The sequence below is a fragment of the Stenella coeruleoalba genome (genome assembly GCF_951394435.1).
Source record: "Stenella coeruleoalba genome assembly, chromosome: 1".
NCBI classification, from domain to species: domain Eukaryota; kingdom Metazoa; phylum Chordata; class Mammalia; order Artiodactyla; family Delphinidae; genus Stenella; species Stenella coeruleoalba.
The window spans coordinates 160413854-160438322 of record NC_137169.1 but is presented as its reverse complement, the minus strand read 5'-3'; the positions used below and the strand labels follow the sequence as shown (position 1 = coordinate 160438322).

Here is a 24469-nt window from a genome sequence, read left to right as displayed (position 1 = left end):
CTCAGAGGAAAATTAGTGGAGTCAAGGGAAAAGAAAGCATAAATCCACACAAAGACTTGGACCCGAGTGTTCAAAGCAGCTTTATTTGTAATGGCCCAAACTGAAAACAACCCAAATGTCCATCAGCAGGTGAGGGGATGAGCACATGAGGTATATCCTGCAAGGGAGTGAACTACTAACACATGCTAGCACGTGGAAGAAAGACGAGAAGGAAAGAAGTCAGACAAAGAAGTCTAGTTTGTATGATTCCACGTATATGAAACTCTAAGAACTCCAGAAAATGCAAACGGATTTATAGTAACAGGAAACAGATCTGTTGCTGCGGGGGGGTGGGGGAGGATAGGAGCCGGCAGGGTAGGAGACAGGAATTACAAAGGAGCGCCAAGAAAATCTGGAGGCTTCACATCTTGATTTTGGTGATAGTTTCACAGGTGTACAACTATGTCAAAACTTATTAAATTGTACACTTTAAATATGTGCAGTTTATTGTATATCTTACTTTAGTAGAAATTTAGTGGCACCCTTCTTAGTGGAGTTTACTATATTAGTTAAGGTATTAATTATTGAGTGGAGTCCTGTCCTGGACCCCAAGGCCCCAGCCTAAAGCCTGGGTGATACAGGTGATCTGGGAGTCCTCTCCTCCACATACATCTGGCTCAGGAAATATTGGTGTCCTTGGTTGGTGGGAAAGGTCAATGGACTCATCTGCCATGGCGTCTAGAGCCCAGAGGATCTGCACTGCTGGGGAGCCCAGCTTGCTGGGAGTGAGATGTTAAAAAGAGCTTGGGTTTTAAGGGGGGCACATCTAGGTCTGAATCCTGGCCTCATCAGTTATTTATTGTATGAAATTGGGCAAATTACTTAACGTCTCTGAACCTCAGATTCATAATCTGTAATATTCCTAATGTGAGGGACCATCGTGAATGATGGTATACAGCCCTGCAGACACTCAGGGACTGTCAATTCACCCAGCCTCCTCTTCTCTTATCCATTGAGAAGCTGCCAGTTAAGGACCTTCCGTGTACGTCTCACATGGCTTCACCATTCACCTTTAATGTCACCTCCTTCTTGAAGCCTTCATGCTGTTCCCCTTCCTTAACTCCATCCAGGGAGTACTCCCTTCTCTGATGGTGAAATGCTCTCTCTGCAGAGAGAGCATAGCTATAGTAGGGATTATATAGCTCCTATCACATCATATTCCAAATATCTTTTTTCTTGTCTGTTTCCCCATGAGTTAGATGTTCTTTGAGGTCAGGGATCCAGGATTATAAATCTCTGAATCCCCAGAGTCTGCTCAGTAAATGCTCTGTGAACGTGAGTGAATGAAGGCAGCCTGGGTGCCCCCATGTCAGGTGTCTGGGATCAGACAGTCAGTACTGATGTGAATGTGGAGATGAGTGTCCTCCTCACAGAAGCCTCTTTTGTATCTCACATGTTCTTTCTGGTCTTCTCTAGTGATGAAGAAAAGTCAACCAGCTGGGTGCACCCTGGTACGGAATCGCCCATCCAGAGTGGACACTCCTCCAGCCCAGGTAAGGATCTCATCTGTCCCTGCCTTTGCAATCCATGAGGAGGCATGACTTGAGGTGGCTGTGGGAACCCCCAACGCTGACTTTGCTTCCGACTTTTCGTTTCTCCATGGACAGACTCAGCTAAGCATTTGGCCCACCATGTGGGGGATTTTGCAGGAGGGGTGACGCTCACCTTGAGGTCTTTTCAAACTTCCAGCCCCATGACTAGTATCTGGGACTGACCTTTGAGGAGAAAGAGCTTACTCCTCTCTCATCCCCCTGCCCAGTCAGAAAATCCCTTCCATCCTGAGAGCTCCCGAACTGGGCAGAACCCTAGCCCCCAGTGCGGTACCATAGAACTTTATGCCATGATGGAAATGTTCTCTTTCTCTGCTGCCCAGTACAGTCACCATGAGCCACATGGGGTTACTGAGCAATTGAAATGTGATTAGTGTGACCTAGGAACTGAATTTTTGATTTAAATTAAATTAAATTAAAATAACCCCACATGACTAGCAGGAGCTGCTTCACATTGAGGGGAACATGAAAGAAAAGGGGACAGGGCCAACACTGATTGCTTACTATGAAGAAGACTCCATTACTAAGCCTTCAGGGACCTCCCAGCCTAGTGGGGAAGATAGGACCCCTCCGGACAAAGACGATTTCATTCTAAGTTGAAGAGGTGGAGACACCAAGAGTCAGAAGGCCTGGGGTACTTCAAGGGAACAATCATCCTCCTCTTCGGGTTGCCACTATAGACCAATAAGGGGAGGGGTGGGAGCGACAGCGTTGGAAACCCCCTGCCCTTCTGGCCTTCCAGCCCTTCACCCAACTACACAGAGTCCCGGTCACTCATGGACATGCTGGGTCAAGGTGTTGACTTGCCCAGAGCCTACTTTCTTTTAGATTCAGGACTAGACTCACTGTGGTTCTAGAGCCAGAGGGGACTTCAGGGATCATGGAGTCTGACTCCTTCATTTTAAAGGTAGGGAAATGGAAGAGCAGAGAGGAAGTGCCTGGCTCAAGGCCACTCCGTTAATAAGCAAAGCAGCGTTGGGGTTAAATGCATAAGTTCTAGAGACAGAGACCTGAGCTCAAATCTTGGCTCAACTTTCTATTCGTGTGGTCTTGAGCAAGTGGTTTAATTCTGGGACTCACCTTCTTAATCCATAAAATGGGGATAGGATTATGAATCTCAAAAGGTTGTAGCACAAATTAGGCAACAGAGTCACTGTCAACAGCGGTGACTGCTATTGTTATTGTCACTATTGTATTTTTGACTTGAAGTGAAGCTTCCTGACCCCAGGGGCTGGGGCTGTTTTCTTCTTCTGGGTTGGTGTTGGCTGTTTGCAGTTTGAGTCCATCCAGCTCACCGTGACCCTAGGTAAGGCTAGAGGATGCATGCAAGTCTGTGAGCCAATTCTTTCATTTTTGGCTGCAGCTAACTGGTTGTCCAAGGCTGGGAAGGGGTTAAGATGCCCCTGAAGCTTGCTGGGAGGGCAGCTGCCTTAGCGGGCACTCCGCCTGGACAGGAATATAAGCACCCTTGGTGTTGCCCGGGCAGAGAGGGCAGTGTGGAGGGAAGTTGCTGGAAAAGGCAGGGGACATAATCCACGCTGGCCTCTTTCCCAGGCACATCACACTGGCAGGATTATTTATGGTTCTGACCCAGTGGGGATCCCTCTATTTGGGGAGGCTGCCAACCCACGCCCTTCTGAATGGGAACATCCTCGCACAGGGACAGAGGGGAACAAGCAGCATTTATGGGGCAGCACAGAGGAGAGAATGTGAGCTTTGGAGGCAGCAAACCAGACTCACATCCTGGCCCAGACACTTCCTGTGTGACCTTACGCAAGTTGATTGACCTCTCTGGGTCTCAGTTTCCTCATCTGTAAAAATGTTTGGGCTGATGCCTATTGTATAATGTTGCTGTGCAGATTAAATATGCTATTAGTGGGGAAATGTGTACCTTAGAGGAAGGAAGCTCTCACTAAGTGGCAGCTGGTGTTATGATTTCTCTGGACCAAGTCCTGAGAGGGAGGTGGGCCCGCTGGCTGCCCTGCTGCATTGAAGCAGCAGCAGCAAGTATGGAAATACATACCCTTGCTACATAGGGGTGAATGAAATGAGTGAACAAATACTGGGCCCACCGCTCTGTAGAACCCAAGCCCTGCATTCCAGCAGCTTGGACCCTAAGGCAGCTGGTAACATGGCAGGAGAGATTCAGACCAGCAGTGAATAGCTGTATTTTATAAAACCTCATACACAAGGTAAACGTTTGAACTGATCAGAAAAGTGGCAGTGAGTGTGGAGAGGATCCGCACCTGTTTTGTAATGTGTCAGCCACAGGGCTTTTGCACCCCCAAAGGAACGATCTCTACCAGTACCCTGCCTGTCCCCACCTCTGACACTGGATTCTCTCGGGTTTCTCAGAAGACCCCTCCTCCTCTGCCTTGGGTTTGCCAGGGAGGCAGGACTCTGCCAGGGTGGCTGTTTTGGGAGGGTGGGCAGAGGTGGAGGCTAACAGAGTGCTCTTTGGAGAAGGAGGGGCTGTGTCTCTCTGGAGCTGTCCAGCAGGGGCTGCGCCCACCTGGAGGACTGCCTAGACGCTTCCGAGCCAAGGTCAGCTTCTTTGGCTATTCAGTCCTCTCTTGTTTTGCAAGTCAGTGATTCTCCATTCTGAGCATTTTCATGGATAAATTCTTTCGGAGGTAGTATTAAGAAAAAAATGTTTTCAGTCTCTTCATTTTTTCTGGGACTGATTTTCTGGTCCTTGGTGTCTTGTCCAGAAGCAGCAGAATCTGGAGGTAATAACACTGGTCTGGGATTTGAAGACTCGAGTCCTGGTCTAATCTTGGGTGCTAATTATCCATAAGGTCTGGGGCAAGTGACCCACCCTTGGCACCAGCTTCTGTTTCTGTGATACAAGCAGGGGTGATCCTGAGGACCCTTTCAGGGCAATCATCTATGCATTCACTGCTATATCCCTGGGGGCCAGCACAGGGCCTGGCACAGAGTAGATGCTCAATAAAAGTTTGTTGAATGGGGGCTTCCCTGGTGGCACAGTGGTTGAGAGTCCACCTGCCGATGCAGGGGACACGGGTTCGTGCCCCGGTCCGGGAAGATCCCACATGCCGTGGAGCGGCTGGGCCCGTGAGCCATGGCCGCTGAGCCTGCGCGTCCGGAGCCTGTGCTCCGCAACTGGAGAGGCCACAACAATGAGAGGCCCGCGTACCGCAAAAAAAAAGAGTTTGTTGAATGAATGAGCAAAGCCTGCAAAGCAGTGATCTCTTTGGTCACTTTACTGCTCATTGATGGGGGATGTCCCCTGCACTGCCATCTCTCTTATTTGCTGGAAACACAGACTGATAAAAATAGTGGACGGAAAAGGGTGAAATTGTTGGTTTGAACACTACTGGCTTATCTGCGAATTTTCCTAGCTCTCCTGGCCCCCATCCTTCCAGAGTGCAGATTGGGCTTGTGGAAGAGAGGGTGATTTTGTGATCTTGCTTCCTCACAGGTTTGCCCAAGGGCTGGGAGATGGATTCCACCCAGGAAGGAGCTGTGTATTTCATCAAGTGAGTAAAATGGAGTTTCTTTCTGGTCTTGCTGTTGGTTCTACCTTTGTCTTTGTACCTGATGCCTCCTTGGGCAGGGAGATAGTTAAAGGGTCTTGCTGGAGGCCTTGCTTGGGTCTGTGAATGGCCAAGAGATGTCAAAGCTTCCAAGTGAGCACTGCAGATAAAGCCCAGGGTGTGTGCGTGTGTGCGTGTGTGTCTGTGTGTATGTTCGTCCAAGACAGCCAGTGTCAGTCATGGGAATTTTTCTGAGATGGGGTGGGGAGGGGTGAGTGGAGCTCTGGGCTGGGCTATGTGGGTGGGAGGGACAGAGTAGAAGAAAGAGGCTGTTCTAGAAGGAGATGAAGCGCGGTGTGTCATGAGAGGTGGGAAGTGGAGCTGGTTGGAGGGAAGGTGTGAGCCCGGCAGGTCAGGTGGTGGCAAGGTGGACAATGTCACTCTTGCCCTCCTGGATGCGGGCATTTGCCATCCTGGGGGTGGCGGGTGTGTGTCTGGGCTCTGTGTTCCCCTCGGGGGTTGGTCAGAGCCCTCTGTTGGCTGGGGTAGCCCGTGTTCTCAGCAACTTAAGGTACACCTGGGAAAGCTGCCTGGATGTAACCGTGGAAGCAGAAGACAGCTCCACATCTACCCAGCTAGACTTATTTCCCTCTGCCTTGGCCTGGGTCTCTCCACCCTCCAACCGGGCTGGGTCCTGGCTTTGTTCCAACGGGTGAGGCAGGCGTGCTCAGGCCTGCAGGGCTGGTGGAGAGCAGCTGCACGAACACCGGCGCCCGCAGAGGGAGCCCTCACCCAGCCGGCGAGGGAGAACCTCCTTCCCGCCCTCCCTTCCTCCTCGCCTTCCTTGTCTGTGCTATGAGAGGTCCTCTTTCCATCTCCCACCTCAAGACCAGCCAGCACTTACATCAACTCGGCTGTTAACCATATTCTTAAACAAAAACAACAACAAACATGGACAAATGATCCATTTTGGAAGTTGTTTTGATATGACATGGCTCTCATAGCCTGAGCTTTTCCTGAAATTGAGCCAAACTCCTTGCTTCAGTTAAGACTTACTTCTTTTCTCCTTGAAGATACCACCTTAGTATTCCTTTATGTGTGACTGGTTCTTGAGATCATTTATGAGGCACTTTCTTATTTATTTATTTATGGCTGTGTTAGGTCTTTGTTGCTGCGTGCGGGCTTTCTCTAGCTGTGGTGAGCAGGGGCTACACTTCGTTGCGGTGCACGGGCTTCTCATTGTGGTGGCTTCTCTTGTTGCAGAGCACGGGCTCTAGGCGTGTGGGCTTCAGTAATTGCAGTTCAGTAGTTGTGGCACGCGGGCTTCAGTAGTTGTGGCTTGCAGGCTCTAGAGCACAGGGTCAGTAGTTGTGGCACATGGGCTTAGTTGCTCTGTGGCATGTGGCATCTTCCTGGGCCAGGGCTCAAACCCGTGTCCCCTGCATTGGCAGGCATATTCTTAACCACTGCGCCACAGGGAAGTCCCTTATGAAGCACTCTCACATGTTTTTTTTTTGGCTGCATGTCATGCAGGATCTTAATTCCCCGACCAGGGATGGAACCCATGCCCCCTGCAGTGGAAGCATGGAGTCTTAACCACTGGACTGCCAGGAGGTCCTGAACTTTCACATGTATTACCTCATCTCATCAGTCTTTAAAAACTACTATGGTCTGGCCTTGTTCCCCTCACTGCCCTCATCTCCCACAACTGGGCAGCTGTGCTGATTTTCATCTTCTCCATCAGGCCAAACTCACTTTTACCTCAGGACCTTTGCATTTGCTGTTCCCTCTGCCTGGGTGCACTTTCCTCCTTTTTTTTTTTTTTTTTTTCGGTACACGGGCCTCTCACTGTTGTGGCCTCTCCCGCTGTGGAGCACAGGCTCCGGACGTGCAGGCTCAGCGGCCATGGCTCATGGGCCCAGCCGCTCCATGGCATGTGGGATCTTCCCGGACCGGGGCACAAACCCGTGTCCCCTGCATCGGCAGGCAGACTCTCAACCACTGCGCCACCAGGGAAGCCTACTTTCCTCCTATTTTGTACATCTGGCTCCTACTTAACATTGAGCTCACGTGTCATGTTCTCAGCGGACCTTTCCTGATGACCCCTCTGAAGTTCCCTCCTGCTCCTCCTTAGTCCCCCTTATTTTTCTTCATAGCACCTACCGCTACCTGAAAGGTTTTTTTAACGTATTCCGTTACTTATTTTATGGTTGGTGCCCCCCACTGCTGTGTCAACCCTGAGAGCAGATTCTGGCTATCTTGTGTTCCACTCTGTCCTGGAACCTTTCTGGCACAAGATAGGAACCCAATATTTGGTGCAATGAATGAATGAATGAAAAATGTTGGGAGATAAACAATAGAGGCATAATTAATTCCTCTCTACCAGCCCAGAGCATTCTCCTCAGCACCCCCAATTCAGCCTTTCCAGTCCTAAACTCATTGCCTTCCCATCACCAACTCCGGTTCCATCTTTGTCAGAAGTGCCACCAAAGCAGAACCTTCAGGCCCCTCCCCCGTAGGTCCTGTCAATTTTCCTCCTAAATATCTCTCAACCCACCCACTTCTCATCATCCGCATGGCCACCACCCAAGTTCATTGCCCACACGGGCTCTCACCTGGATCATTCTGCAACTTTCCAACTCATCTTCCTGCCTCCAGGCCATACTGCTTGCAAGAGTGCTTTTTTCTTTTCTTTTTCTTCTTTCTTTTTCTCTCTCTCTCCTCTCTCTCCCCCCACCCTGTCTCCCTCCCTCTCTCCCTCTTTCTCTCTCCCTCTCTCTCTCTCTCTGTCTCTCTCTGTCTCTCTCTATCTCTGGCTCTCTCTCTCTCTTTCATTTTGGCTGCACCAGGTCTTAGTTTCGGCATGCATGAGGGATCTAGTTCCCTGACCAGGGATGAAACCCAGGCACCCTGCATCGGGAGCACAAAGTCTTACCCACTGGACCACCAGGGAAATCCCAAGAGTGCTTTTTTCTACAATGCAAATGTGGTCATATCATTCTCCTTTAGACACCTTCCATGCTTCCCATCAGTTATAGGATAAAATCTAAATTCCTTTCTCAGGCACTTGAAAGGGCTTTGTAATCTGGCTCCGGCCCACCTTCTCCAGCCTCCCACCACACCCCATTTTGATAGACTAAATCGCTTGTGGTTCCCTTAGCACACACCTCCATTCCATGCCCCCAGCCTTTCTTAGTGGAATCCCTCCTCCAACATGGCTTGTGTCCACCTGTGAACACTTGCTCTTCCTTCAAGACTCTGCTCATGGTGTCACTTGCTCAGGAGAGCCCACCTGTATTGTAATTCTTTGTTTACACGTGTCATTTTCCCTAGATCAGTGGTTCACAAACTTGAGTGTGCATCCAAATCATCTGGAGGGCTTGTCAAACAGACTGCTTGGCCCCAGCCATAGCGTTTCTGATTCAGAGGGTCTGAGACTCTGCACCTCTAACAGGTTCCCGGGTTATGCTGCTGCTGCTGCCCTGGGGACCACACTTTGAGAACTACTGGTCTAGAATGAAAGCTCATCAAGGGCAGAGGGGACATAAGGTGGCTGTAAGGTCCGGAAACATAGACAATATGATTTCATTTTGTATTGTGATGAAATGTCAGCTATCCTATCATGCATTCGCATCATTCCCAGATTTGGTGGCCACTCTGCACACCAGGAGCAGCTGTGGCCACTCTCAGAGCTGAGAGCTTTACTACATTTACAACTCATTCAATCCTCGATCGGCTTTATGAAGGAGGTACTGTCATCTCTAACTGTTTGAGAAAGTAAGGAAAAAACCGAAACTGAGTAAATGCTTGTTCAATGTCATGAAGCTTATAGAAAGCAAAGCTGGGATGCAGCCTCACGTCTGCCTGATTTCATAGGCTGGGCTCTTTAGCATAATGCCACAGCTGCATCCAGCATCCTCAGTGCCTTGCTTGGACAAGGGAGGCATCAATAACCCCTGACTGAATGAGTGAGTGAGTGAATGAATGAATGATTCTGGCCCACTCTCCTTATTTTCACAGTTCCCTGCACAATCAATTCCTTACAAAGGTTTATGACATTCGGTTGGTGGGTGAGTTAGAAACTGAGGACCTCAGACATGGATCCCAAGAGGTAATAATAAAAGTCAGATATATAACTCGGGAAGCTGGTTTTCTCCTTCTTCTTCTCCTTCTTGTGTGGTTGAGTCAAATTTCAATGAGCAAATACTGATATTTGCCTGGAATCAGACAAGTATGATAATTGTGTGTCAATAAACTCTTTCCTTCATAGTGCTTGGGAGGTGATTCTCATGTTTCCACAGCTGATGTCATTGCTCAAGCCTGCCTGCAGTTTTAAAGGGGTCATTTACCAGAAAGAGTGGTACAGGGAGAAGAGAAAAAGCAAAGGGTTAAAATGTGGGTAACCCATTGCAAGCCTGTATGCATGTACCACATATGTCCACTGGAGGACACCAAAGCACACATGACCGGCCCCGCTAAGGCCTCTAAAGGGTTGGCTCAGTGGTGACTCCTCAGGCTGATTGGGTGGGTCCTTCCAGAGCTGATAGGGCCATCTTGACCATCCTCGGCCACATCTCAACCACTATGGGGCTGGTAGACTTCTTTCTGACGCTTAAAGATCTGGCTATGTAACACCCATCCCTGATTTTCTCTGGCCCCTGGCTCCTTCCCCTGCTTCCTGCTAAAGCAGCCAGCTATGGAACTTGACAATTCTGTCTCCAAGAGTGCGTCTCTCTTCAGTTGGCAAAGAGAGCGATAAGGCAGGGGCGCTTTCTGCAGAGCCACACCCCTGATAACCCTTGTTCCCAATCTGGGCCCCACTGCTCCTCCCCACTGGTACGGTGCCCCCATGGGCCATGCCAGCCTGGCCCCTCCTCCATCTCAGGGAGTCCCACCCAGCCGCTGTCACTTCCTTGTTCTCGTCTGAATACTTCCTCCAAGAAGGGGCCAGAATGGGTTCTCTGCACCTGTGTCTCCGCTCAGTCGGGAGTGGCTCAGTGCTTTGCCAGGGTCTGTGGGGGGACAGGCGTGCAGGAGCCCAGGGCTCTGCCCCCAGGACTTGAGGGCTGGGCCACCGTGAGTCATCAATATAGACCCCAACCCATGGGACCCGCAAGGAGGCAGTGTCCCAGGAAGTACGGTAGAGCTTCAAGAGCTGTTCTATTGTCTCCAAAGGGCAGACAAGACAAAGGAGAAAGGTCCCAGGGCAGTAAATCTGCTAATTAGTGACCCAACTGGCTCTGCTTTCAGAAAGGCAAATAATACCCCAGAACAGTAAAGTATGAGACAGATGAAGAGAAAGGTGGTGCATGGTATGTGGCTCAGGGCAGAGAAGCCCCATTTGCAGATGAGGAAAACTGAGGCTCAGCAGTCAGGTAGCTTGTTCAAACTCCCTCAGCTGGTTGAGGATGGAGCTAGGGCTCAAACTCAGGTAGGTCCTGAAAGATAACTCATCATATGGGGCTCCTTTTTTCTGCTCCCCAGTTGGTACCTTCTTGCAGGAAGAGAGCCATCTGGACGTGGCCAGTGAGGAAAGGGCAGGGCATATTTGAGGGGTAACGAATCAATCAATTTAGTGGCCACCAAGACTTTGTGGTGAGGGGTGGCGATGACACTTGAAAGGCAGGGAGGACCCGAGTGTTTAGAGACTGTGAATCCCTGACTGAGAGTTTTGCACTTTCTCTGCCAAGTGCTGGAGGCCATGGATTCCAGAGCAGAGAATGGACAGAGTCACAGAGGCACTTTCTTTGGAATATTCTCCCTCACACCCCCTCCTCACACCCTCCCCACCTGAGTCTTTCAGATAAGTCTCGCTTCTCCTCTGCTGGTTAACAGAAAGAGAATTTAGATTTGGCGAAGGTCAACTATTTTCTCAGCTTCGCCTCATCCATCCTTGTTGGACCTCTAAGACTCTCCTGCTGCAGCATCTCCCCCGCCTCGCTCCCCAAAGCGAAGGCTCTGCTCCCACAGCCATCCTCCCTCGGCCTCTCATGCCCCCACAGATCTCCGAGAAGCATCAACACTTCTGGCTCTGGCCTCTTGGAGGACCCAAGGGACTCATCTGCAGCCCTTGCCCTCTGTCTGCCAGAGAGAAAACCCTCCCCGTAGGCCCATCTCCTGCCCTTTCCAGCTGTCTGAAGATTTTGTGGGATGGAGGCTGGGGTCCTTGTCCCCTTTCCCACCTTCTCTGTCCCCTCCTGGATGCTGTACTCTCTTGCCCCAGCCTTACTTCACTCCATTGGGTCTTCGAGGCCAGAGATCCCCCAGAGCTCCGTATCTTTGTCTGGCTGGGAGCCAGCTCTCCCCCGGCCTGTACTGGGCAGACTTGCCAAGTCCTGGAGAGCCGGGGCAGGTGGGTTAGGCTTAATCGGTGCTGCCTGCATTGGGCCTGCATCCAGGACTTCTCTGCCCCTTCAGCTGGGTTGAACTCAGTATCTCAGCCGTGGTGGGGTGTGACCTAGGGATCCCCGTCCCCACTACAGCTGCAGGCAAGTGCATGCTATTCTAACCTGGAATCCCCAGCTCCAGCCTGGCCTGCTCTAGGGTGGGAAGGGTGGTCATTCCAGTAGCTCCCTCTGGGGTGTGTGGGAGCGGGGTGTAGATCAGATCCCCTTAACACTCCCCTTCCCCCGCTCCTCCTGGACCCTGGGAGGAACTCTGTGCTCCTGTACCTTCCATAGTAGATTCTTTTTAAAGATAAAGGCTTCAGTTGGTGAAAATGAAACTTACGCTCAGATCACATTAAAAGAGACCCATGGAGAAGGGAAATAGTTGTATTTAGGTGAAGAGAGGCTTATTTTTAAAAAATCAAGTTCATTCAAATAAACATTCAGGAAAGATCTAATAATCGTGTGGGTGGGTGCTGGCAGCTGCCCTTATCTAGCCCCTGCTTACTGAAATATTTCTTTGTTCAGAAGTGACCCCAGGAACTCACTGGGGTCTCCAGCTTCTGGGTCTCAGGGGCAGGTAGGACTGAGACCCGGTGAGCCTGCCTGGAAGTTCCCGTGGGAATACTCCATTTTCTTTCCATCTTTCTGATCCTGGCTATGAAACTCAGTGTTTCTCCTGCACTTACTTATTGCCACAGAGAATCTTTCCAGCATCCACAGAAACGTGAAGAGAAGGAAACTGAGGCAGAGAGAGAGGGGGTGGGGGGAAGGGAGAGAAGAAGGGAGAGAGAGAGATCTCTGAATGGCATGGGCTTTTCTACAGCAGAAACAGGGCTGAAATCCTATTAGCTGAAGCCCTCCTTTCTGCCTCTGACCCTCAATAATGCAAAACACAGGTACCCCCAGCATCCTTGCCCAAGGTCATTGGAGACCAATTTGGGCTGAGGACCTAGAAGGTCCTGACATCTTGTAACGGACTCCAGTCAGCTCCAAACATGATTTCTTTAAATTCGCTGTGTGGGGTGGGGGGATGTGAGGGCACTAGGGCTCTGGCCAAGGCCTCCTGACACCCAGAGACACGCCCATCTCTTGGGTAGACAGCCATGGAGACAAAAGACAACCACAGGCAGGCATGGTGAGGCCGCAGATGCCAGCCCCCTGGGCAACTTCTGGTTCCCTGTGCTCTGGTGGGAGGACTGCAAAATGCAGCTTACACAGACGGTGGCCCAGATCCCCTTTGGGGGGCAGTCTCATCGCAGTGGTGGAAGGCCAGGAAGGCTGTGCTGAGGTACTCTGTTCTCACCCAGGCAGGCAGCATGGGTGGTTAACAGATTGTCGCTGGTGTGGATGGAGTTAAAGCTTTCTGGGGACTATTTACTCCTGATCCTAAGTGACAGCTCGGGGAGGGAGAGTCACGTGGCCCTGAAATCCCCTCGGGAGACGATGGAGCATGCCCAGCTGCTTCTGCCTGGGAAAGATACTGGATTCTGCAGTCACCACAACAGCATCCTCTCCCTGCGCCAGGGACCTGCCAGCTGGAGAGATGACTGATTAGACCACATCAGATCTGAGCCCTGCTCCTCAGAAGGGGGCCCCAGGGGTGGGGAGGAGGACCCCAGCTGGCCTCAGCTGGGGGGAGGGGCGCCTGAGGGCTCGGAGAGTTACAGCTTTTCAGCGCCGGACTCACACCTCAGAAGCCGGTGAGTCTGTTTTGATGCATCATATAGATGAGGTGGGAGGAGGAAGGTTGGGCTCTGGTCAGGGCTGGCAGCCCGCCCGCCGCCGTGTGAGTCTGGGTTGCTGGCACTGCGGAGCCACTGCCTTCCGCATCCCTCATTCTTGGCAGTGATACTTAGGGATCATGGATGCTGAGAATGTTAATTATAGCCCTCTCTGTGCCCCCACCCCCACCTCCAGAACCCCCAGTAGGGGCTAATGTTGTCTGAATTTATCACATTTGAACCGCATCTCCTGAGTGAGGCCAGCTTTGGGGCTGCCAGCTTCCTAGGGTTCAGCTGGGGCCCCCAGCCTGGCTAGAGCAAAGAGGCCAGCCCCACCCTGCTTCTAATCTTGCCAGAACAGTGAGTTTAAGGCCAGCAGGAAGGAGAGATGGGGGTGTGGTCTGGGGGTCAGGCTCAGGTCAGCCCCAGGGACCCACCTCCTCAGTGTGGGAGGGGTCAGGGTGTGTCTTTTATGGGTCGGAGGTTGGGGCTTGGGGCTGCTGAGGCTCTTGAATTCCTAGGAGGCGTCTGACCTCTGGGGTCTTGGGTTTAGCCCTGAAGGAGCTGGAGCCGGATTTGTGAGCATGGGGGGATGGGTTTTATAACGGTAGGGCCAGGCTGCAGCTAGCAGAGCCTCGGGCTTATTGTGTGAGGCTCTGGGCAAAGGTTGAGGAAGTGGCAGGGTGGGGTGTTGAAAGGTAGAGTGGGGGCGCTGAGGGGGAGAGTTAGACGGGAACGATGGAGGGAGAAGAAGGGAGGAGAGGCTATAGGCACCTCCATAGGGGAGATGCTTCTTGCAACCACAGGCAAGCGGCGGAAGGGAAGAGAGGGGGCTGGAACCTGGAACCTGGGAGGGCCAGGGATGGGAGAGCCAGGAACGAGGGAGCCAGCCCTAGGGCGCAGGGCTGGGGCGGTCTGAGCGACTGAGGGGAAGGTGGTGGGACGAGGATGGACTCAGAGTCAAAGGGGGTCACGGCCTTCAAGGCTTGGCAGCTCCTTCCCAATCCCTATAGTCCCCTCGCCCACAGTCTGGCTCCCCTGAGGGTCTCCTGCACGTGGGGGTGGGAGCCCCGGTTGGACTGTCTCTGCCTGAGCCTGCTGTCCAGACGGCCACAGGGACGTCGCCGGCAGCTGCCCTACGAATCCCCTAAATTCTGGCTTCCAGGCGCCTCTGCGGGAGGCGGAGCTTGGGGGATCCTGCGGGCTCCCACCTCAGAGCGCTGCATCTCAGCTCGGGCAGGAGATGAGCAGATTCCGCTGGCAGAGCGCAGGTGGGAGGGAGGCCCCACAGAGGCCCAGCCTCTCCTCCCGCCCCCTCGCACAGACGCGGCCTCCCTGGAGGAGCCAGACAGTGGCCCGAGGCTGGAGCCATCTCCAGGTGGGGCGGCCGAGGGGCGAGCCTGGCACTGCCTGACAGAAAACAAGCGCTCTCTGTGTCCTCAGCAGGGCACAGAGTGCTAGGCTGCAGATACGAATTATTAAAAGTCCTTGGCTTTCCAGTCAGCGGCGAGGTGCTAAATGTGTTAGCGCGGCGGTGTAATTAATCCTGGCTGCGGCTGCACAGGCTCGAGACAATGGGGGCCTTTTTTTTTTTCTTTTGCCGGGCTTGGCTTTTTTTTTCCTTCTTCACAGAAAGGTGATGGTGCAGGACGCATTACACAGATAATTACTTTTAACGTGTCTGCCTGGATTATTGAGTTGGATTCTTCCTGCTCGGTGGAAATGAAGTAATTACCGAGGAAGTCAGTGAGCAGGCAGCCGCGTGGCCTGGGCTGACACACGGCCTGATGGGCCTGAGCCCGTTTCCTCTGTCTTCCTCCCTGGCCTGCTGTGGGTCCCCTGAGGCCTTGGCACTGAGCCTGTGGGCCCCGCAGAGGAGGCTCAGGAGGAGGGAGCTTGCAGCGGGGCGTCGGGGAGAGCTTGCTGAGCAGTGGGGGCTGCGGCCGTAGCAGTGGGTCCTGGCTTTGAGAGGTTTCCCACGGTGTGCTGAGCTCTGGGCTGAGGTGCTTGGACATCAGTGCATTAGTGAGATGACTTTGGCAGGCCAGTCTCCAACCAGTTAAAAAAAAGCCCACATATTTAGTGAGGAAAGAACACACTTTGGGAAACATTTAAAATAAACAGTGAGCAGAGAGGAAGCGCGTTGAGGATAGGCCGAGTGGGACCCTTTCCTTGGCAATCACTCAGTCCACATGGGCTCCTGCTCTGCGCCCACAGCTCCAGACGCCCTCCAAGCCCAGACCAGCCCTCTGTGGCCTCCCTGAGGGGAGCATCATCCTCCCCTGGATAATTCCAGCGACGGGGAGTTCATTACCTCACCAGGCTGCCTGCTCCAAGGTTAGAACATTCTATATGGAATCAAATCTGCCCGCTTCTGTGTTCTGCCCTTTGGTTTTGATTCTTTGAAGCAGCGCAGAGCAAGTCAGCTCTCTTTCCCACAGCGATAAAGATGGTTTTCTTCATATTTAAAATAGTGTATAATAGCCTTTGGATGTAATGTATTTTATGTAATCATATTCGTATCGGACATTTAGGTGGTTCCCCTTATTTTCCTTTTACAAATAACACAACGTGGTCATTTTTGTGCATGAGGCTTTTCCTGTATTTTGGATTATTTCCTTGGAATAAATCCCAAGACATAGAATTAATGTGATGGAGGGTATACCTTTAAAAAATTATTATTCTGTGAGTATAAAAGTAGTACATAGTTATTAAAAATGTAGAAAAACACATAAAGAAAAGATTAAAATTATGTGTAATTCTCTCAGAAATTTAGCGTATAATTTTAACATTTTGGTGTATATATGTTTTTATGAATTCATGCACAGACATGTGACTATATTTATCATCAAAATACTGTTAAAATTTTGGACCAAGCATATATTTTTTTCACTTAAATAAAAAGCATTTTTCCACGTCATTATTCTTTTACAACATCATTTTAAGTGACTGTCTGGTATTTCATTATATGCCTATTCTATTTATTTGTTTGTTTAATTGGCCCCTATGTTAAACTATGTGTTTCCAGTTTGTCATTTTTATAAACAATGCTACAGTGAACATATAAATATCTGAATCTTTACACATATCAATGATTGTTTTCCTTAGGTTACATTTCCAGAAATGGAATTCCTACATTTTAAAATATTTTGACATATTTTGCCACTTCCTTGTTCGAAAGTACTAATTTCCATTCCCAGCAGCTGCGTATAAGAATGCCTTTTTTTGCATGAGCATCAGCATTGACAGTTATAACTTTTTCACTGTTTTAATTTATTGTTTTAACCCATTTGTTTGATTAGTAGTGAGTTTTAAAATTTTAAAAAGAGGTTTTAAAGTATGAAGGGTCCATCTGCTGTCATTTGTTTGTTCAAGTCTTTGCCTTTTCTTAAAAAACAATTTAGTGCAGTTGTCTAGATCACAGTTATGGGGCCAAACTCAGGTTGAATCTGGGCTCTGCCACTTACCAGGGATATGGGCTTGACCGTGATTTAATCTCTCTGTGCCTCAGTTTCTCCATCTGTAAAATGAAGATAATAATGTACCTTATCTCATAGACTTCTTGTGACGATAAATGAGGTCACATATGTAAACCACATAGAATCATGCTGAGCAGAGTAAGTGATAAATGTGTTTGTTATTATATTACTATTGTTGATTTGCATGAGAAACATATATATCTGAAGCCAGTATCATGATTCCCCTCCCCCCAAATCCCCCAAGTCTCCGTGTTTGAGGCTAGATGCCTCCAGTGACCACCACACCCTTCCTCAAACTCTCCTGTTGCTTCACCCCAGGTTTGGTCTCACCAGCACAGAGCATAGTGAGACAGCCACTCCCCATTCCCAGGGTAATCCCCTGGAATGTCACACTCTGTAGCTTCTTCTAGCAGGTGCCTGAACAAGGGAGTTTGGCTCCTCTGGTGTCTTCTGGCTCCCCTCCTCCAGCTGCCCAGTCCCACTGCCCAACCCCTCACACACTGCCAGGTGCACATCCTCTCTTGATCCCGGCAAACCTACCCAGGCTGTTCCCCATTCCTTTGAGCCTTCTTTGCACTTTCCAAAGTAGCACTAGCTGATCTGATAAACTAATTCTGGTCCATGTGTTAATAAGAGAGAGTCAGTGCACTGCCTGCTGGGGTGTAGAGAGAATGCCCAGCTGGAATTTGAAGACATGGATTCAAATCCTGGTCCAAATTAGCAACTGTATGATTTGTAGCAAATTGCTTAATCTCGCTGAGCTTTTGCTTCTTGGTCTGAAAAATGGGGTTAGTATCACTATCTGCTTACCTAGTTATAGGCTAGATAAGTAATATATATGAAAGTGATTTTTAAACTGCAAATAATTACACAAATGTCAGTTATTATTAGACATGGTATTTGAACAATGTATATCAGAAGGCAATGCTTTAACTCAAAGGTCAGACAGATGCCGAGGTGGGTCAGTAGGAAATATGTTTAGGGCAGATGGTATCCAGGGTGACTGTCAAATCCTCCCAGGTCATTTAGTCTCTGTAAAGGGCTGGTCCTTATTGTGTGAACCCAGGATATAGGGCTGGGCAAGTCAACAGTGATCTGACAAGCATGGATGGATGCTGAGGCTTTCCTCCCGCGGGGCTTGGGAACCCCCTCTGTGTGGGAGGTGAGGTCCCTCCCTAGCTCTGACATCACCAAGTCCACTCAGTCTGGCTCATCATTACCTGAGAACCCAAGTCTATAATTGCAGGTGCCAATTTGCTTTTAATTAGCCTAATGCTTGCAATTAGCTTGTTAAATTCAACCTGGCCTCTGGTGGTGAGGTCATTTTTCTGATTTTGCTTGGTTCCTGGGTCCTCATTAGCATCAGTGGGCTATCCACAGACTGCAGGCCAGCCCGCTTGCCTCTCCAGAAAGTGCAGCTGCCTAGCTGGGGAATTGAAGAGGTCATAGCAGGGAAGGAAAATCTGCTTTTGGTGAGGAGGGATGGTGGGGTGGGAAGGTGGGGTGGGAGTGTCCTGATGGAAGTATAGTTAGCCTTGTTGGAATCACAAGTGAGGTCCAGAACCCAGGTTCCTTCATTCTAATCCAATGTTCTTCTGCTTCTGAGCCTCAGTTTCCCCATCTCTAAAATGGGAGTAATAATTCCTGCCCTGCCTGCATCACTGAGGTTCAAATGAGTTAATGTAGGAAGTGGGTGTGAATGTAAAGCAACATGAAATTGCTTTATCACATCAAATGTGGAAGTTCTTTAGAATTAGACAAATGGTCCCAGTGTCCCTGGACACTAGTTCCTGGTCACTTCTCATGATGTCACATAATTCCTGATTCCATTGTCTTCTTATCTTGTTCACTGTCCCCCAAACCATGGGTGATTTGAAGGCATTGGCACGTATCAGGGGCTCGATAAATGTTGGTTGGATATGTAAAGATTTGGAGGGGAAGGAGTTTGGTCCAAGGAATAGGCAGTGGGGAAACAGTCATGAGAAAGCCTTTGATGGCAGTGGTGGGGGGCATTTATTTCCTGTCCTCCTCAGGCATGCACCCCCACTCCACTCCACTGGGCTGCTTCAAGGCAAGAGATAGTCTTATTTGTTTTTGCCTTTGTGATGTTCCACACAGAGCCAGGCACATAGCAGTTGTTTGATAACTGCTTTTTGACTGACTGAATGAATGAATGAGACAGGGTAACGTGGTAGAGAGAGCATGGAATTAAGGCAGATGAACAGGACTTGGAATACCAGCCCCATTACTTTCTTCTGGCAAACATGCTCATCATGGACCAGGTACTAGGTTGTGAAAATGAATTTTTAAATTCACAGTCTAGTAAGGGAGCAGACGTGTGTGCAAATGATTGTCCTGTATATGATAGAGACATATGTTGCATTTGTTGGTGGCCAAGAAAGAGAGCGATAGACTCTCCCTGGAGAGTCAGGAAAGGATTCCTGAGGAAGGGCCTGAAGCTGGGTCTCGTCAGTTTGGGAAAGTTGCTTAACATCCTTGAGTCTCAGTTTCCTAAGCTATTGTGTGAGGAGAGTAAAACCTCGTTTATGGAGGTAAGGATGAAATGAAATAAAATAATATAAATAAGACATCTGGCACCAAATAATCTTTTAATAAATGTTAAAAATGTTTTCTTGAAGCCGGGCTGGGTACTTGGAGGAGGTGCACTAGCCAGGGGCTCAAGGAATTTCAGAAGCTGATTTGTACAGCTTCATTTTAGCTCTGCAAGTTAATACCTGTGTGACCTTGAACAGGTTCCTTAACTTCTCCAAGTCTCAGTTGCTGTGTCTACCAAGTGGGGATAACAAGTTTGTTATCTGGATCGATGGAGAGACTTCAGGCAAGGTACCTGGAACACGCTTGGCACATAGTAAGTCCTAGGAAATAGTAGCTCTTCCTTGTTATTATTACCAGCGTACATCATGGAGAGACTCCGTCTGCACGCTGACACACACATGTTGCAGGCATGCTGATTCCCAGATACGCTCAGAAAGGGAGGAGGGTGAGGGGGCCCAGGGTTAGGCTGGGTGATAGCCAGTTGCTGCTCATTCTGAGAAACCTTCCTCAAGGTGAGGTGACCAGAATTCTGCTGAAAAGTTTGGAGGCTACCAGCCTTGTGTGAGAGAATTGGGTAGGTTGGTTATAGCTCTTGCCCCCAGCGGGGGGAAGCTGTCTCATGGGAAACTAAGAAGTAGCCCCCTAACAGCAGGAACTTAATTCCCTCAGGCACGTAGGCCCCTCAGTCTGGGCCATTCCTGCAGGCAACATCCTAATGGCTCTGTCGCCGGCCGGTCCCCGACCTTCCTAAGCAAGGCAGCCTGGCGGCCATGCTGCGTTGCCATGGTAACTGGCAGCCTCCCAGCTGGGTTGCCCTGGTAACCAGTTAGCTGGTATGGGGGGGGGATGGTGAGCTAGGGGGAATCAGCCTCAAAAGAGGCAGAGAAGGACAAGGGTGGGACCAAGAGGAAGACAAATCCCAGATGCCCCCAGCATAGCCCTCTTCTCTCTCCCTCGTGGGACTGGGAAAGCCAGAGAAAGGCAGGTAGGAAAGGATGTTGTGTTGTTTCCTGCCATGTGTGTATGTGTATTTTGTGGTATGAGTCATCTTGGGCAATGCAGGACGTTTGGAAGATTTGATAGGGCAGTGCAGGAGCTCTCTCAGGCCGTGACAAAGGCAGCGAGTCCCAGAGAGGGAGCCGTGGACTGTCCAAACCTAGGTCTCCATCCTGGTCACCCCACCCCTGGACAACTTAACTTCTTTGAACTCCAGTTTCCTCATCTGTAAAATGTTAACACAGACCTTCAGGGACATTGTCTGGGACAGTGCCTGGCACTGTCAATGATGGTTCCCCCCTCACCTTCCTCGCTGATTTTCTATTCATTGGATGCTTTCCAGCCTGTGAACAGCTTGTATTGGAGGCCAACCCTAGTCCTAGCCCAGCACAATGGGGGCAGGGGGTGGGAGAGTTGGAATTCTTGAGAACCCAGAGACATGGCTGTCAGCCTCAAGGAGTTTACCATCCCAATCTTCTGAGGGCAGGAAGCAAGTTTATACAGGTGGGAACATTTGCAAGAAAGTTTTCAAAGTAGGACCTAATCGAAATTTTGACTGCCACCAGCAGAAATACATTTTTCATCACAGCCCAGCAAACACGTGTGCGATACCCTTACTGTGTGTGGTGCATGCTTCGTGTCATATTTGAGTCTAGTCTGGTCTATTTGTTTTAAAAAAAGATACCTTGACCCTTCGGCTGGATTTCATACCCACTTTTGGGTCACTACCTTCAGTTTGAGAAACACTGTGAGAGAATCCTAACTAAAGCTCCTCAGGCATGTATAGGACCTCGGGCTTCTCCCACCTTCCATGTGTGAGGTTGTCTGGTTGGATCCTTACAGTTGCAATCTGTGAGGTAACTGAGGCTCAGAGATCATATGACCTACCCAGGGTCGCAGATCAGAGGTCATACGATTGGCCCAGGGTCGCAGGGGCAAGGCTTGAAAGGGGGTCTTTGTGCTGAATCTGTTGCCCATTTTCATTCTTGCTGCAAGAGGAATTGGAGGATTCTTCTTACAAACAGAGAAACCAGGCTCTAAAGATCCCAAATGAGGGCCTAGAGCTGAGCCTAGGCCTCCGTCCCTCTTGTCTGCTGGATGCCGAGGGTGCTGTGAAAGATGAGGCTGAGCCTGAAGCGGTCTGGGTGCTCCCTCTGTGTCTGTGCGGGAGAAGGGGCGAGGAAGGGGGTGGGCCTGTCTGCACTGAAGCCGCCCCCCACGAGCTTTCCTGGGCGCTGAGCCTGTGTCAGGGTCCTGGGACTGCCTACAGGCCCAGGCTCCTGGGAGATTTTCTGATAGGAAAGCCTTAAGCGAGGCCCAGGAAAAACCAGTTTTTAATTGTCCGTCTCCAGCGGGACGAAGGAAGTAACAGCAGGAGTCCGGTCAGGTACGGCCTCGACCACAGAGTGGGCTCAGGTCGGGGAGCGCTTAGTACCCAGAGGTGAGGAGTGCTGAACCCCAGGAGCACCGTCCCGGGCAGAAGGCTGCCCCTGTGAATACTTGTGACAGATTCACGATCAGGCCCAGAGTAAGAATCAGAGTGTGTGGAGTTCACAGGGCTCGGTTCCGTTTTCAGCTGTGCTGTGAGAACGTGGCTGTTTCTCCGTGTCCCAGGGCCTGTGTCTCCCGTCCTGGAGGTGGGCCAGTCCTCCTCTTCCGGCGTGGACTTTGCCCTTTGCAAACAGCAGCAAGGTGCCCACAGCTGAGGCGCTTCGTTTCCGTTTGGGTGTGTTCCCTTTGCAGCGTCTACGCAGCCCCTCCTGCACAGGCTGCCTGGTGTTGAATGGAGGCCTGGGGAGCAGTGGTGGGGCTGCAGCTGTGGGAGGAGAGGGCCGGCTTCAAGCCTCTGCCCTGGGTGGCCAAAGTGATGAGCATCCGCGACCCCAACCCCGCATGGCCAGGCTGCTGGATTCAGGGCCTTGGGCCAGGGCAGTGGGTATGTGACTAGGAATTCTGCTGGGGCTCAAGTGGGGGTGTGAGGCTGGGTGAATAGAGGTTGAGAGATGCTGGGTTTCCAGTCAGGAGAATTGATGCCTTGGGATCATATAAGGAGACCGTGTTCAGTGCTTGAAGATGAACTGATTAACGTGGGAGTTAGATGAACATGTGTCTTGTGAGATGAACTGATTCACGTGGGAGTTGGATGAACATGTGTCTTGTAGGGACCCCTTATCTCTGCATCCGTGTATTCTGTGTATGCCCAGTATGCTCTATGCTAGCTTGTCCAGGGCGACTTGATTAACACTTTTTACTTATGAAGAATCTAATATTTCTGAGATGATGGGCTGCTCATCCAAGACCACGTTGAGAAGTGGGGGAGGAATCAGAATTGGGATTTATGGTTTTCTGCCCCTCGTGTGACCCAAGTTTGAATGCATGCATATTAGCCAGAGATAGTGAGCTAATGGAGATGGGAGTGAGAGGGGGGGAAGATGTGATTATTTTCCTCTGCTTTGTTACGACACCCCCAACAGTCACGGCTCATTTTCGGCCTCTCAGGGCTGCCCCGCTGGCCTTCCCCAGGTGCCCTGACCCTGTGTCCTGGGAGGGGCAGGAGGTAGATGCTTCCTCTGGAGGAGTGAGGGTGTGTGCATGTGTTACTTACAGGTTCATGTGCATGTAGGAAGGGGCTGTCAGTTGCTGGCAGCCCTTCAGACCATGTAGAAAGAAAGTCACAGAGATGCTGAGGAGAAGGCTTGAAGGCAGAGCTGAGCTGCAGGGGGAATCAGGGACCATATGCGGTGCCGGTCCTTACAGCTCCCTTGGCCCGCATAGTGCTGGAGGAGGGCATTATCTAACCAGGCAGCAGCTCCTCCAGGAGCCATAGCCTCCCTTAGCAGTGCGGGCCTTCTCTGAATCCAGAAACCAATGTCCTCATTTAAACCAACTTAACCCTCCGGTGGCAGCCGGCAGGGCGGGCTTAGCTCATTCTCTTCTTTCCCCTGTACTCTACTCCCAGGTGTTTCTGCCCTTCCCCAACATCCCCATCATTGTAGTTACTTTCCATGTGTGTGTGTGTGTGTGTGTGTGTGTGTGTGTGTGTGTGTGTGAGAGAGAGAGAGAGATGGGGGAAGTTGGGTGAGCTTACTTTTCCTAATGCCTCTGATCCCACTATTAAGGTCAAGTGATTCAGCCCAGAAAGGAGGGTTTGTGTAGGGAACCTGCCGCAGGGGCAGGGAGCAGGGCATGGGGCGAGAGAAGAGGGGACAGGAGGGATCATGGTTGATGCTGCTGTCCTGTTCAGGGTGATGCTTGTCACACCAGCCACATCCGTCAGCTCTTAGGACTTGTGCTGTGGGTGAGGCTGTACCCAGGGCAGCACGCACATGGGTTCTGAGGGGGACCAAGATGTAGATCCCACAGACCTGCCTCATGGCAGCAGATCCCAGATGTGAAGAAAGCAGGCAGAAGAGGGAGAAACTGAGACCTCCGGCACAGTGGCGATGGGGAGTGTGGAGAAGGCTCCCAGTGGAGGGAAGCCTTGACGGGGTTGGGGCCGAGGTCTGAGACAGGAAGCCTGGATCGGATGGACAGGGCCAGGCTCAGTTACGTGTTGATGGGCTGCCTCTGGTCAGCTGTTCTGGAGGCAGAGTGGCAGAGTATGGCAACTTAGAGAGTGTCTAGACCCCAGAAAGTACTCCCTAGAATTCTAAACGGAAAACATCCTGATCGGGCCCAGCATCTTCCAAATCTGGTGTTGTCAGAACCAAGGCCAGGCCATCAACACTTGTGTACTTATTAAGTTATATTTTCAAAAGTGTCCTTTCATTGGCTGAAACAGCCAGTTGGAAATAGAAGTTGCTCTGAAATATTTTCTTTCACATATGTCTTTCTGATAAATTTGTATTTCCCCACAGTAATTAGCATAGTGTCTTGAAATAGTAGGTGCTTGATACATACCTCTCCCCACCTTCCCTGGGCATTATCCTTGGGATGGGGCAACATGCAAGACAGTAAGATAAGAAGATGGTCTCAGCCCAGGTCCTTTTATGGGCTGAGATTTCAGATGATTTCTCTTCCTTCCGGTTTAGAGCCAGTCATTGGCTGAAGGATTTGCAGGGTGGAGTTTGATCGTATTTCATCCACCCTTCTCTGCCTTTCCTGTTGGAGACGTGGCTTCATCACTCACTTCTGGGGTACTTGGATAATGTAGATAAGATGCTGGCCCAAAGTATAATTTGGGTTAGGAAACACTGACCTCTTTCATACTTTTTATGATGACTTTCTATATTCTTAATTATC

At 50.5% G+C, this 24469-nt stretch overlaps 1 protein-coding gene across 1 annotated transcript in view; it reads left to right on the top strand.

The window, feature by feature from the left end:
- Window positions 1-1461: 1461 nt before the first annotated feature.
- Window positions 1462-24469, top strand: part of PLEKHA6 (pleckstrin homology domain containing A6) — a 128420-nt gene continuing 105412 nt past the window's right edge. Inside the window, exons 1-2 of the mRNA XM_079938187.1 lie at window positions 1462-1532; window positions 5032-5089. Of these exons, the coding sequence (XP_079794313.1) occupies window positions 5052-5089 (38 nt within the window). The 5' untranslated portion in view covers window positions 1462-1532; window positions 5032-5051. The remainder of the gene's footprint in view (window positions 1533-5031; window positions 5090-24469) is intronic.